At 41.5% G+C, this 13,814-nt stretch overlaps 1 protein-coding gene across 9 annotated transcripts in view; it reads left to right on the top strand.

Annotated features, from left to right (window-relative positions):
* The window catches only part of SRGAP2 (SLIT-ROBO Rho GTPase activating protein 2), a 202,064-nt gene that overhangs the window by 83,638 nt on the left and 104,612 nt on the right, over positions 1 to 13,814 (top strand). For 7 of the 9 annotated variants that reach the window (XM_005306441.4, XM_042848991.2, XM_024109330.3 and 4 more), the window contains one exon: positions 7,303 to 7,495. The exons of the other annotated variants lie outside the window; for them this stretch is intronic. In XM_005306441.4, coding sequence (XP_005306498.2) covers positions 7,303 to 7,495 — 193 coding nt within the window. The remainder of the gene's footprint in view (positions 1 to 7,302; positions 7,496 to 13,814) is intronic. 9 annotated transcript variants of the gene reach the window in all.

Below are 13,814 nucleotides of genomic sequence, written 5' to 3'. Positions count from 1 at the left end.
CAGTTACCAGGCCTGGCAGAATTAGGCAGTCATTGAACTCCGCTTTGATGTGTGTTTTGGTTTTTGTTTTTGTTTGCTATGGAAGTGATTTCCCGAGCAGTTCTTGTTAAAAGAAGAACTTTATTGGTGCAGAATCTCTGAGCTTGCCTCACAGCTACCTTCCTAAGAAATCAATGATCGGGTAGCAGGAGGTGGGGGAAAAAACCATTGCATTACCACTCTTGGCTATATCTTTGTTTTCCACTCCACCCCAATCTTGCCTTCTGACACATCCTGAGTATTGCTTCCAATACCAGCTATTGTGCTTGCATGTGCCAATGGAGTAGCTGACTTCCCCCAAGATAACCTAATGCAGATAATCAAGCTCTAAATGGGCAAGTATTTATAAGAGGCAAGTGGTTGCTGAATCTGAGCTGTGTGCTTTGCTTCCATATCTGTTTAAGGGAAAACAATGAATCAGCTTTGACGTTCTGTTCATATGATGGATACAATATAAAATAAGCTTTTGTGACAAATGACCTCACCTCTCTGGGTCTGGGATAGGGTCAATAATTCAGCTGAGAGTCTGTTTAATGGAGTAAACTAGCTGTCATGTGACTACATGCTGAGATGCCAGTGGGAGTCAAATTCTAAATGAGCTAGATCTTAGAGGGAAACAAGAAGGCTGCCCTGTGCATTGTTTGCCACCTGTTGCAATACAGCAGGAGGCATATAAGAGAACATAATAACATAACAATTGCCATATTGGGTCAGACTAATGGTCCATCTAGCCCAGTATCTTCACTTTTGACAGTGGGCAGTGCCAGATGTTTCAGAGGGAATGAACAGAACGGGGCAATTATCAAGGGATCCACCCCTCCACTCCAGTCCCAGCTTCTGGTAGTTGAAGGCTTAGGGATGCCCAGATCATGGGATTGCGTCTCTGACCATATTGGCTAATAGCCATTGATGGACCTATCCTCCAGGAACTTAACTAATTCTTTTGAGCCTGGTCGTACTTTTGGCCTTCACAACAACCCCTGGCAACAAGTTCCACAGGTTGACTGTGTGTATGTAAAGAAGTGCTTCCTTACGTTTTGTTTTAAACCTGGTGCCTGTTAATTTCATTGGGTGACCCCCTGGTTCCTGTGTTATGTGAAGGGATAAATAAACTCCCCTATTCACTCTCTCCACACAATGATTTTATAGACTCGATCTTATCCCCCTGGGTTGTCTTTTCTGAGCTGAACAGTTGCAGTCTTTCTAATCTCTCCTCATATGCAAGCTGTTCCATACCCCTAATAATTTTTGTTGCCCTTTTCTGTATTTTTTCCAATTCTAACATCTTTTTTGAGATGGGGCAACTAGAACTGCATGCAGTATTCAAGGTGTAGGCATACCATGGATTTATATAGTGGCATTATATTTTCTGTGCTGTTACCTATCCCTTTCCTAAAGGTTCCTAACATTCTGTTAGCTTTTTGATGGACTGCCCTTCACAGTGAGCGGATGTTTTCAGAGAACTATCCACAATGACTCCAAGATCTTTGAGTGGTGACAGCTAATTTAGACCTCCATCATTGTGTATGTATAATTGGGATTATGTTTTCTAATGTGCATTGCTTTGGGTTTATCAGTACCATTTTGTTGCACAGTGACCCAGTTTTGTGAGATCCCTTTGTAACTCTTCCTAGTCATTTTTGGATTTAACTGTCTTGAGTAACTTTGTATCATCTGCAAACTTTGCCACCTTGGTGTTGTACCACTCTTCTCAGATCCTTTATGAATATGTTGAACAGCAGTGGTCTCAGTACAATTTTTGGGGGACCCTACTATTTATCTCTCTCCACTGTGAAAGCTTAACATTTATTCCTATCCTTTTGTTTCTTATCTTTTAACTAGTTACTGATCCATGAGGGGACCATCTCTCTCATCCCAGGCCTGCCTACTTTCCTTAAGAACCTTCAGTGAGGGACCTGGTCAGAGGTTTTCTGAAAGTCTAAGTACACTATATCCACTAGATCACCGGTGTCCACGTGCTTGTGCTCCTTTCTGTTTTCCACAATAGGATTTCACTTTCAATTGTTAAAGGCTGTCCTTGTCTCTCACGGTCTCTTTACTCTGTCTAGCCACTGTGACATTTTTTGGTCCTCTTAGTATTTTTTTTTATTTGGGGTATGCATATAATTTGAGCCTCTATTATAGCATTTAAGTTTCCATGCAGCTTGCAGGCATTTTCCTCCTGTGACTGCTCCTTTTAGTTTCTATTTAACTAGCTTCCTCATTTTTGTGCAGTTTCCTTTTTTGAAGTTAAACGCAACTGTGGTGGGCTTCTTAAGAATTATTCTCCCTACAAAGATGTTAAATTTAATTCCATTATGGTCCCTATTACTGAGTAGTTCAGCTATGTTCACCTCTTATACCTAATCCTATGCACCACTTAGGACTGAACGAAGAACTGCCTCTCCCCTTGTGCGTTCCATAACTGGCTGCTCAAGGAAGCAGTCATGAATGGTGTATAAATTTTTCTCTGCATCCCATCCTAAGGTGACATGTACCCAGTCAGTATGGAACTAGTTGAAATCCCACATTATTCGGGCTGTCTGTCACTGAGGTCGTGGCAGTCACAGAGCCCTCTCCTCCCCAGTGCCGCCTCCTCCCACCCCCTCCCCAAGATTTAGTCACTGGTATTTTGTAAAAAGTCATGTCATGGACCATGAATTTTTGTTTATTGCCAGTGACCTGTCCATGACCTTTACTAAAAACATCTGTGTCTAAATCATAGCGGGATCCATTATTATTGGGTTTTCTGTTTCTGTAGCCTCTCTAATCTCTCTGAGCATTTCAGTCAGAGTCAAGGACCTGTCAGGTGCTTGGTGGTATATACTCGCTTGGTATTATATACCCTTATTAATGCTTGGAATTTCTATCCATAGAGATTCTGTGGTATTGTTTGATTCATTTAAGGTTTTTAGTATATTTGACGTTGCTTTCTTTTCACATGTAGTGCCACTTCCCACCAGTGTGACCTACTCTATTATTTGTATATAAGCACTTATCAGATTTGTCAATATTTGGTTGTCCGCCTTCATGTGGTGTAATTGAATGGGATTCTTTCTTCCCTTTTCTTTCCTTTCTTCAGTTCCTACCTGTACTTTATCAACTTCTGTCATCGCCTCTTTGCTAGGATATAGAGTATCCCCTTTAATAAATCCTTCCCTAAGGGATGCGTATGTCTGAACTGTGTGCTCCTCCACACCTATCGTCTTTCCCCTGCCTTTACATTCTAGCAGTCTTCTTCCATTTTGATTTTGTTGGAGCTTCCTGTATAGACTCTTCCTTTCCCAAAAAGGGTGTCCAGTTCCTCATAAACCTAAATTCCTCCTTCAAACACCATGTTTCATCCACACATTGAGACCTTGCAGTTCTACCTATCTAATTGGCCCTGTTCATGGAACTGGAAACATTCCCGAGAAACATATTTTTCTTCCACTGCTGTTAAAAAAATATTGAGGGGAAAATCAAGCCACTGTCAGTGCTCTCTTGAGTCTCTGGAGCAACGGTTCACTAACAGATCTGTCAGGAGCTGGGCTGCAGTGCATAGGACACTTGGTGCATAAATAATGGAGCAAACAGAATATGCCATTTTAATTTTTAACTATGATTTTGGAACCATAGGGTGAAAATCATCACTAATTTGCCAAATGTAAAAAAACAAGCTATTACAAAAATAGGGAGGAAGAGGCATTTTCATTTCCAAGCATTTGGAGGGAGCATCTACAAGCAATAGATCAGTTAATTAACAAATAATTTTAAAATTAGGGCAGTAGGGCATTGAAAGAGGTTGAGGTTCTAGATCAGCGGTTCTCAAACTGTGGGTGGGGACCCCACAGTGGGTCCCGACCCAGTTTTAATGGGGTCACCAGGGCTGGCATAAAACTTGCTGGAGCCCGGCGCTGAAGCCAAAGTCTGAGCTCCACTGCCTAGGGCTGAAGCCAAATCCTGAGGGCTTCAGCCCTGGGCAGCGAGGCTCAGGCTTCGGTCCCCCTTCCTGTGGTCATGTAGTAATTTTTGTTGTCAGAAGGGGGTCACAGTGCAATGAAGTTTAAGACCCCTCCCTTGCTCTAAATAGTATTCTGCACTGCTGTGCTCCTCCCCCACGCTCTGGTAATAGAACCCCTCTTACTTAAAAAACCAAACACAACTGTCTACTGTACTCTTAATAGAACCCATTGCATGCCAGTGACTTGCTGCATGCATGATGCTTGTGCCATTTTTACTGGGACACAGATCGGAATCTACTTTTCAGGTGCCTCTGTTACCTGTGTGTATGCTAGCTACAATTTTTTTAACCCTATTAAAGGTTTAGAGCTTGAGGCAAAGTTCATTGAAATCAATGGGAGTCTTTCCTTAGTTACCACATAGCAACACCACCTGACTGTATGTGACCATCAGTTTTACTTGAGGGGGTGAGGGTGGGAGGAGAAGAAATTCGCTGATGCGGTTGGCCTTGCAGGATGTTCTGTGTCAGAATAGCAGACTTGCAAATGAGTATTAGGTTAAGTGGTGAGGAGAGTGATTCATTACACCAAGGAAACAATGAATTACTGCACATTCCTTATGGAATGCTCTGTCTGCTCCTCAGTCTATTATATATAGCTGGCTCACCTTCATTCCTATATCAGTCTTACCGACAAAGCCACAGATGGAAAAGAGGTCTATTTGCATAGCACGTTAATAAGCTCATCACGCATACAAAGCTTTTCAAATCCATTATTGCTTTTGGAAATGGGGAGAAAGCCGAACGGGGAAGAAATATAGTGTAATCTGAGTATCAACCATTAAATAACTGCTAGTAAATTTTGTGTTAGTGTTAAGTGTTTTGCTTCCTCCAGCCCCTGTAAACCTGAAATGTTACTGCCATGTGGAAATGAATATGCAGCAGGGTATCACAAATTTGCAGGAGAGATAACATGTAGGGTGTGGTTTTTTTTGTTTTTTTTTAACATTGCCTACGTAGGGTATTCCACAGTTGGCACCATGAATGGTTTCAGTGGCCCTTTTCAAGAAGCCCATGGATCATGATCAGTGTGCACTTAAAAGAATACTGTGTGCCTGTCCATTGTGGTCTCCCCTTGCTTGGCTTCTATGGAGCCCTGATGGAAATGGAATCTAACCCTGACTGTAGAACAGATGGCAGTGGTACCTTTCCAGAGTGTGAACCCCATCCTGTGTTTTATAGCAGGCCATGCTAGTAGAAGGAGGTGTAATTGACACTTTACTCTGCCTGAAGGAATGAATGTGGCTCGATGTTTTGACGGAAAATAAATGCACACAACTATAAGTTTGCATATTTGCATGTAATTTTATTTTCCCTGACAGAGGGATAGAAATGCATGAGTTCTCCAACCAGAAAAAAATTACAATTGACCAGGTTTGCCTTCATGTAGCATTTATGGGGAGAGAGCAGCTGGGGGAATCACACTCTTTACCTGCTCCTTGAACTGTGTGTTCTGAATTGCCTTGGATGGTAAACTGTTGGGAAAGCAAGACTTTCAATTTCAACTCTTTTACAAAGATCAACTCAAATTTGAAAGCCTTAAGTTATCCCATAACTTGAAAAAATTAACTAATATCCTGACTTCTTTGAGGGGGGAAAAAACAGCAACCTGAAACAGAACCCCTTACCACTGCTCCCCTTTTCTCCCTCTATCCCACCTCCCAAATAAGGGTGCATGATCACTTTGCTTGAGAGTTGTCACTGAACTCCGTGGAACTGTTTCTTGTTCACACTGTCCTGCTGGTCTTTGTGATGCATTGGCAGGGTAAAGTGGTCAGAGCTGGATCCTGGTAAGTTTCCGTCAGTGACAAGAGGACAGATGTGCTCAGGGAGGCAAGCAAAGCTGGTTGCGCTAATGTTTAAGTTTATTTATCTGTCTGTAGTGCCATTAAAAATGGTCTTGTTAATCTACTTCAGTGTCTTACGTTTTTCAAATGGATCATTCTAGGAATGAGTACTTTCCAACCACAGCCCCAAATAAGACCATTATCCTAAAGCTTTGCATCCGTGCAATCCACGGGCATAAACAAAGCTGTGCATGTAGAAGAAGACCTGAATGCTAAGTACTTCATTTGCTAACTTACATTGCAGTTTAAATTCAGTCCTGGAACAACATGTTTTTTCAACACTTTGGAAGCAGCAGCAAATCACCAGTGATAATAGGCAGCTCTAATTAATGTTTGAGCACCGAGATCCTCAGATGAAAGTACATATTTTATTATTTTCTTGTTGTGTTAATTGCTAGAGTTGGAAGCTAAATATTCTCCTAGTAACTCAATAACTGCCAGCTCTCTGTGTTTCTTTATTTATTTGTTTATTTTTAAAGCAAGGGACTGTGACATCTCTGCTTCACGCTGATTCACTGTGTGAATGTGGGCTACTCATTAGCCATTCTGTGTCATTTTCTCAATCAGTGAAATGAGATTAACAGCCTATCTCCAAAAGCTTCAAGGGTTGATTTCACATTTGTAAAATGCCTTGAAATCTTAAATGAAATATGCCATATAAATGCAAACTGGTATTGCTGCTAATAATTCTGCTTCATAAACAGCATTAAAGAACACTTGTACCTGAAAAGGCTTATGGATGGCATACATGTGTACATATGTTATTTGGAGAGATCCTTTTTTAAAAGAAAGTGTTAATTTTGGAGGCTTTGTCCAAGTGGAAATGCTGTCTGGCTCCTCCAAACAGGGGTTTATCAGTTGGGTGATGCTGTGTTAATAATGGAGGTTACACATTAACTGCACTTAACTGAATAATCCCAAATTGGTGTCTTTTGGGAATATCCAAAACGCACACAGCTCCTTTGGTTTTGCCTCCAGAATAGTCAACCAAGGAGTTTGATTGAGAGACTTTGTGGAGTGATTTTTGAGGTGCAGGGGAAGAGGAGAGATTGCAGCTTTGCAGTCTTATCCATGCTGGGATTCAGGACATTTTTGGGGAAGTGACCATTGCTTAATGCCAGATATGCCCTTGACACTTAGGATTGATGAAATTTTCAGCAGTAGAGCTTTGCTTGTAAGTGTACAATATTGGGTTCCAGATCGCCTTACTCTCGTCATGTGTCCATAGTCACCTAAAGGTAATTGTAACCATTTTCTAACTATGGATACAGTTAATTAGATGCTTTTGGTGATCTCTTGATGGGGAGGGAGAGCTCTTTTAACCTTGATTTACTAGGTTAACTTTTATCACTTGGTTTTCCTTTGTTGGGCTTCTATTTAACACTTGGTATTTTGTTCGGTTCTTTCCTTGCTCAGAGATTCGCACCCAACTCATTGAGCAGTTGAAATGCCTCGACCAACAGTGCGAGCTTCGGGTCCAGCTACTTCAGGACTTGCAGGATTTCTTCCGCAAGAAGGCAGAGATCGAGATGGATTACTCAAGGAACTTGGAGAAGTTGGCTGAGAGATTCCTGGCTAAAACAAGGAGCACCAAAGACCAGCAATTCAAGTAGAGTTTTCAAAGTTCCTTCTGGAGGCTGGGCATGGGGTTGGGAGGAGAGAGCTGAAATATTGAATGTGGTGGCAGGGGAGGGAAGGGGGCAGCATGTCCCTTTGTTAGGAACTTAAAGTGGAAAATCCTTATTCTCTCAAGTGACCCAGGCGTGTGTTTTGAAAAAAGTAGTTTCCCTTTTATGTGTTAGTTAATTAGCTGGATTAGCACAACTATTGCTGGTGGAGTGTAACTCCAAGGGGGAATGGAATGGTGGATAGTGGAAAATAGAGAATAACTTAATGAGGGAGCTGACACACGTGTAAAGTGAAGGGCAGAATCAGAGCTCTTCCCTAGATGTTTGGCTATTAAGGGAATACTTTTTTCTAATATTATGGATTTGTGTTTGCTATCTCTCTCTTTTTAGTTAAAAAATCAGTTAAGTAAAACTCCTCAGTTCTGGGGGTGGGGGTTAGTATACTCCTAAGAAAACTCTTACATCTGCAATGCCATCACTTTTGATCCTGGCCTCAGGAAGAAAAGCAGCATAAATGATGGAGAGGTGGAGTTAATGGTACTTTTGGATGGAGGAGATGATCCAAATTTTTGTGTATGGTACCTAGATACTAAGGTGATGACAGGTTAAAAATCCTTCAGCTAGAAGATTTGTGTGTCAGATAAAAGTATGATTCTCCAGTGGAACTTTCATATGATCCAGGTCAGTCTGTGAAATACTTTTGGCTTCTTTGATTCTACCATGATGATAACACCATGAAGTGGGAGGAAACCAGAGAAGATTATTCGTTTATATATCCATGTGGGTGTGTAGGGTGTTACATGATTGAAGTGCCCCAAACAAGTGAGTCCCTACCTGGGGAGTTGGTAGTTGAAGACAACGTGCAAAACAGGACAATCCAATACAGTTCTGACCAGGTTATTTTAGTTGCTTCTGTAGTGCAGCTCTTGTTTTTAGATCAGGGTTTGCACTATTCTCACTTGATTAAAACATGTTCTGGTGCCCTGAACATGTTTCCTTGGCTGCTACCTCCTTCCCCCCCCCCCCCCCCCCCCCCCCCCCCGTTGTGATGAGTTTGATGCTTGAGTGGGATTACCCAGCATGTGCTGAACTTTGTTTGATGTGACGAACCACTGATATTTTCCTTTCTGCCATCAGACAAGAATGTCTATTCATCTTATTAACTATTATTTAGGCTAAAGTATGTATATGCATAGTGCTGGAATGCTGGTGGGGGTGTGCACACAAGTTTATATAATGCAGAGAATGCAGAGCAGCTTAAAATTTGGAGACCATCTTGTGGCCAGATCATCAGAACAAAGGAGTCCCTTATCCTGGCTTTCTTGCATGGCGCTGCTGCAGCTGATATCCCAACATGCACAAAGCTTGTCATGTTTTGTTGTCAAGATAGCAGCTGTGGTGGCAACTCCAGGCAAAAGTAGTCTTGGGATATGAATCACTTCAATTTTGGACAGATCAGCCTTTTTTCCTCTGAAGGAATCCATCTGGATCTGCCTCCACCCAAAATACAGTTTGTTTAAATTCTAGCCAGGGTTGGATCACAGCATTATCTCTCTTTTTATTGGGCTTTTTTTAATTGCTGTATTTGGGGACACACGTTGTTGATGCTGGTGGGGGAGCAATTTTCCTTTTTATACTAGAAAGCTTTCTCTGGAAGCCATTAAATAGTCACCCTGTGACTTCCTTTTTTTAATACAGCTTTGATGTAACTCACCTTTTGTTCTCTGCCAAACTGATACTTAATGCAAACATCCTCATTAAAACACACAGTGCATTATATCACCCACAAAATCTGACCTCTAAACAGAGCTATTAAGCAGAGGTTGCTAGAGAATTCTTCTATGTATTTATAGAACCATAATTGTGCCTCGAAGATTTTTTTCTGTCCTTTCCAGCAGCAGTAAAAACTTTTGTGGAACTGAAAGCTGTGTGCTTTCTGCAGACACCACTGAAAATGGGCTCAAGTCGTGTCTTGAACGGTGATTAATTCTGCTACATCCTGATTAGACTGTTCTTGTTTTGCCAATGAAATTTGAGAAAATACATTTATATTAAATGATGGTATAAAACCTCCCAAAGGAAATGCTCTTGCATTAACAATCTAATGTTGGAAGGGTGTACATTGCTATCCTCTTGTTTTAGGCTTTAATTGGCTCTTTAATATGGGAGTGATTAATAAAAATCCAGCAGGGTCTTAAATGATGCTGCACTGTTTGTTGTTCAAAGGTATTAGGCAGAGTATTGCAGTAGGTGGTTTCAGTGCATGTGATCTTTTTTTAAAGAGCCTAATTTTGTATTTCTAATAACTCTTCAAAAATAGAGTCATTTTGCTGGTGACAAAAGGATTAAAAGGCCCCGGCTAGTGCAGAATGCAGCCAGTCTGAGTTGGACAGGCCATTATAGGCATATAACATCTTCACATGTTTTTGTATTGAGTGCCCATCCCTCTTCCAGCTGCAATTCAAGGTATTCTCTAAATGCTCTGAGAACTTATTAGTTTAGCTTTTCACTTCACATCCTGTAGCCATAGTTAAGGCTGGCTGTAGGAATCCTGTTGGTCATTCCTTCTCTCTCTCACTGACTTTTCCAGGCTGGAGCAGAGCATTTTCTGTGGGAAGCCTTCTGGCCTTTTAGAACTTGTGCTCACTATAGTAGTTTGTTGAAGCGCATACTTTGCAGTCTTCAGGGCAAAAATGTGGTCAGACTTTGGGTTATTTTTCCCCTTTACTCCTCCAGTGAGGATAATCTAGATATGGATGGTTTTCTGGCCACAACAGTGAAAACTGTTTTGAAACAACCTGTTCTGGGTAGTTCCTTGTAAGGTATGGTTGGCCATCATTATATCTTGTAGATGTTAAGGCAAGCAATACTTAAAAATACTACCTAAGGAAGCAAGCAACATATTGATTCTGCAGGCTCAGTCATTTGGCTGGTTAATGCACAAAGGTACCATGCTCAAGGCTAGTAGATGATTGGAGGGGATGGGGCATGGCTTCAATACCGCATACTTGGGTAGCATCCCAAAGCACTTGGAACTCCAGAGACTAAATCCGGCAATCATTCTTGGTCCTTGCAAAGCTCACATGCTAGCTTTATCTATTGTAAGGTCTACATGATTTAGACCTAGATGTACTGTAATAGCTTAACCTACCACTGAACTGCAGCCACTCTCAAACTATTCAACAGTGCACAGCAGAATTAGGGGGAAAAGTTAGTATTTAAAGCATTGTCTCATGCTGTGGGATGTCCTAGTTAGAATTGTGCAATGTGAAGGAAAGCAAGGAGATAGGAATTTCGATGATGGTAGGGTCAGGGAATAACATGGCTAGAAAAAAGCCTCAAGTGTCTCCTCAGACACAGCATCTTTGTCTTCAAATCAACTCACTTTAAAATTAACCAATTTTGTTTTTGCATAAAGTTGTGTACAGATGCAACATATGGCTTTCAATGGGGCCTGGCATTTTAACATTATTCCTTAGGTTGGCTGAGTGAGGCACTGTGAACTGAAATGACTTCTCTGAGGTCACATACTATAGTGACTCATTTGGCTCTGTGTGGATTAGCAGCCGAGACTTGGATCCCAATCCTTTGCTGGAACTTCTGGGCACGTGGTCTCCTAGTCCTTTTATATGGTTAAGAGGGAGGGAGAATATGGATTTAGGTTAGCCACTTACCAACTGTTATTCTTTTGAGGCCCAGGAGGATGTTTGGATCGTTAAAAACTTTAGATCCACTTCCTGCCCGTAGCTTATTGTCTTAATTAGACATGGACTAAATGGATGAGATGCCTGTTGTTTTTCAGATAAGGGAATAAGTTGAACATGATATGGAAGTCTTAAAGAAATTATTTTTGAAAGGCTTCACAGAAGTGTTTTGAAGAAGCATTCCTGATGCATTGGGAGGAGGAGGCTGCTCTGGATGTACAGGGCAGCATGGAAGAAGATGTGAAAATGAGAATGGAAGAAGACTACAAAGAGAAACTAGAAAACTGACAGGCTCACAAAGGAATTGATATGGAGAGTTAAAAGAAACAACAACAGGAGTGGACCTTGAAGGGAGGGCAAAAACATGAGACCAGTGGAGCAGGCAAGGGGAAATCCATTGAAGAGTTTGAACATGGAGAATCAATCAGTCAGAGCTGCAAAGGAGAGGCAACTTTACCAGCAGCGTTTTGAATGGATTGAATTCTGCTATTTGTGCAATCATCTTAGTTGTCTATGTAGTCTTGCTTTGTACAAGCAATGCTTCCAGGGTCAAGAGTGAAACATCTCCATGTGGCCATATTTTGTTGCAGCACTGCCACGTTACATTGCACATCACTCAATAGCAATATGTGACATAAATGTACTTGTATCATGGGGGAGGAGTCTGTCCTGTTGGACAAATTTAGAAAAATGGTAAATCTAAATGAGGCAGAACCTTGAATGAGTGTTGTTCATTAGACACAGATGTTATCTTCCCTCCTAGAAGCCCCCTTTCAGGCCCTGTTTCAAGCACTGAATACACCTGTAGTTAATATTTAATGGAGTGCTATTGTGACTCAGCCCTTTGAGTGACTGCTTTGTGGTTACAGCCTTGCTAGTTGTGGTTGAGTTCAAAGCATAATTAACTATCACAAACACTATTCTTTTCTAAACAGTGGAGATGGAATTTAGCCAAAAGTGTTTTTATACAGATGTTTCAAGTCCCGTTCAGACCTAAACCTTCCTAAAAGACTATCTGAGCAAATCCAATTGTCAGACTTCTGTCCTGGTGGATTTCCATGGTATTGCATGACTTTCCAGGACACACAACCATGTGGCAACTCTGTTATTGAGAGGCCAGAACCCTAAATATACACAATAATAACACGTTCCTTCATGTAACATGGTAATTATATCACAAGATACCGTGTTGTTCAATGGTAGGTTACCATGTCACTTGCAATTGTCACTGGCAATTTTTAGATGGCCTAACAAACTTCAAACAAAGGAAATTTGTCAGGCAATTATCCTATAATTTGCATGTACTTTCATAATCAAAAGCTACCATGTCATTGCCAAGTTACCATACGTGGGTTCATGTAATGGAATGCTGTCAAGAGCAGCAGGCCCAAAGTTTCAGCCTTGAAATTGAAATGATTTCACCACCACTCTCACTGCCGTATGAAAACAGAGCAGTAGACATGGGCACTGTGAGGTGCAGACTTGCGTGTGTGTTGTGTTGGGTTTATTTTTGTTAGGCAGGGCCACATCATGAGCTTGGGTTTGAGGCAGCTGTACCCTTCTTTTTAGAGGATATTTTGAAACCTAGACTACTGGCTGCCGGCAATAAGCTATGAATAGACCGTGGTGGATTGAAACGGGTTGTGTGTGTGTTTGCACAATACTTTATAACCACCTTCACTGAAGCATCTGAGTGGTTTACCAAGGTGGGTGACTGCTGTCCCCATTTTACAGCTTGGGAAACTGAGGCACAGATTGACTTGACCAAGGTGGCGCATGAGTTGATGACAGTCAGAATGAGAACTTGGATTTCATTTGCTTTTAACCACTAGTCCATGTCTCCTGGAGCTGTCAACTTTGACTCCTACCCCCCCCCCCCTTTTTTTTTTCTTTTAAAGGGGAATTTCAGGTAGAGAACACTGAATAGCGAGAATATTTGTATCCGAGGTACTTATTTGGTGAGCACTTTTTAGTACCTCTTGCTAGATATTCCCTTAGATCATGTAATGTTCAAAACAAAAATAAGAGCGGTTTCCCTTGCAGCCCAGCTTCTTAAGCTGCCGGAGCCTGACTTTCAAAGGGTGGATACTCAGCACTTGCAAAACTTTGCCCCTGTAAGTCATCCGAATTTGGCCACTCAGAAATTGAAGCACCCAGAACACTAGTCGCTCTCCACATGCATTGCAGCAGATGTTGCTGTGACTGGCCTTCAGTCTTAAGGTTCCTTAAAAGAAGCATGACAAAACAGAGTGTAGCTTCTACCAGCTACCGAAGGGTTCATCCAACCACTGTGGGAGTTCTCAGACCTTCAGCCCTCACACCTTTCAGTCTAACATTCAAAATTCTGGATCTTCTGTGATTTGATCTGCCCGTTCATCCAGAGTAGCAAATACCATGACTACTAAACAAATAAAAGTCTGCAGACTATTTTAAGACAAGATTATAAAATAACTTTAGAGAACCAGGATAATATTGGGAAGTAGGATCCCGAGCATCAATTGTCAACTGCTGAATAGAATGGCCAGGACATCCCAGCATGAAATTCAGATGACTTTCTGGCAGCCTCTGCGTTGAAGTGGAGGATGCAGAACAAGTC

This window comes from Chrysemys picta, chromosome 4, assembly GCF_011386835.1.
Source record: "Chrysemys picta bellii isolate R12L10 chromosome 4, ASM1138683v2, whole genome shotgun sequence".
Lineage (NCBI taxonomy): Eukaryota > Metazoa > Chordata > Testudines > Emydidae > Chrysemys > Chrysemys picta.
This window is presented reverse-complemented; position numbering and strand designations above follow the sequence as displayed.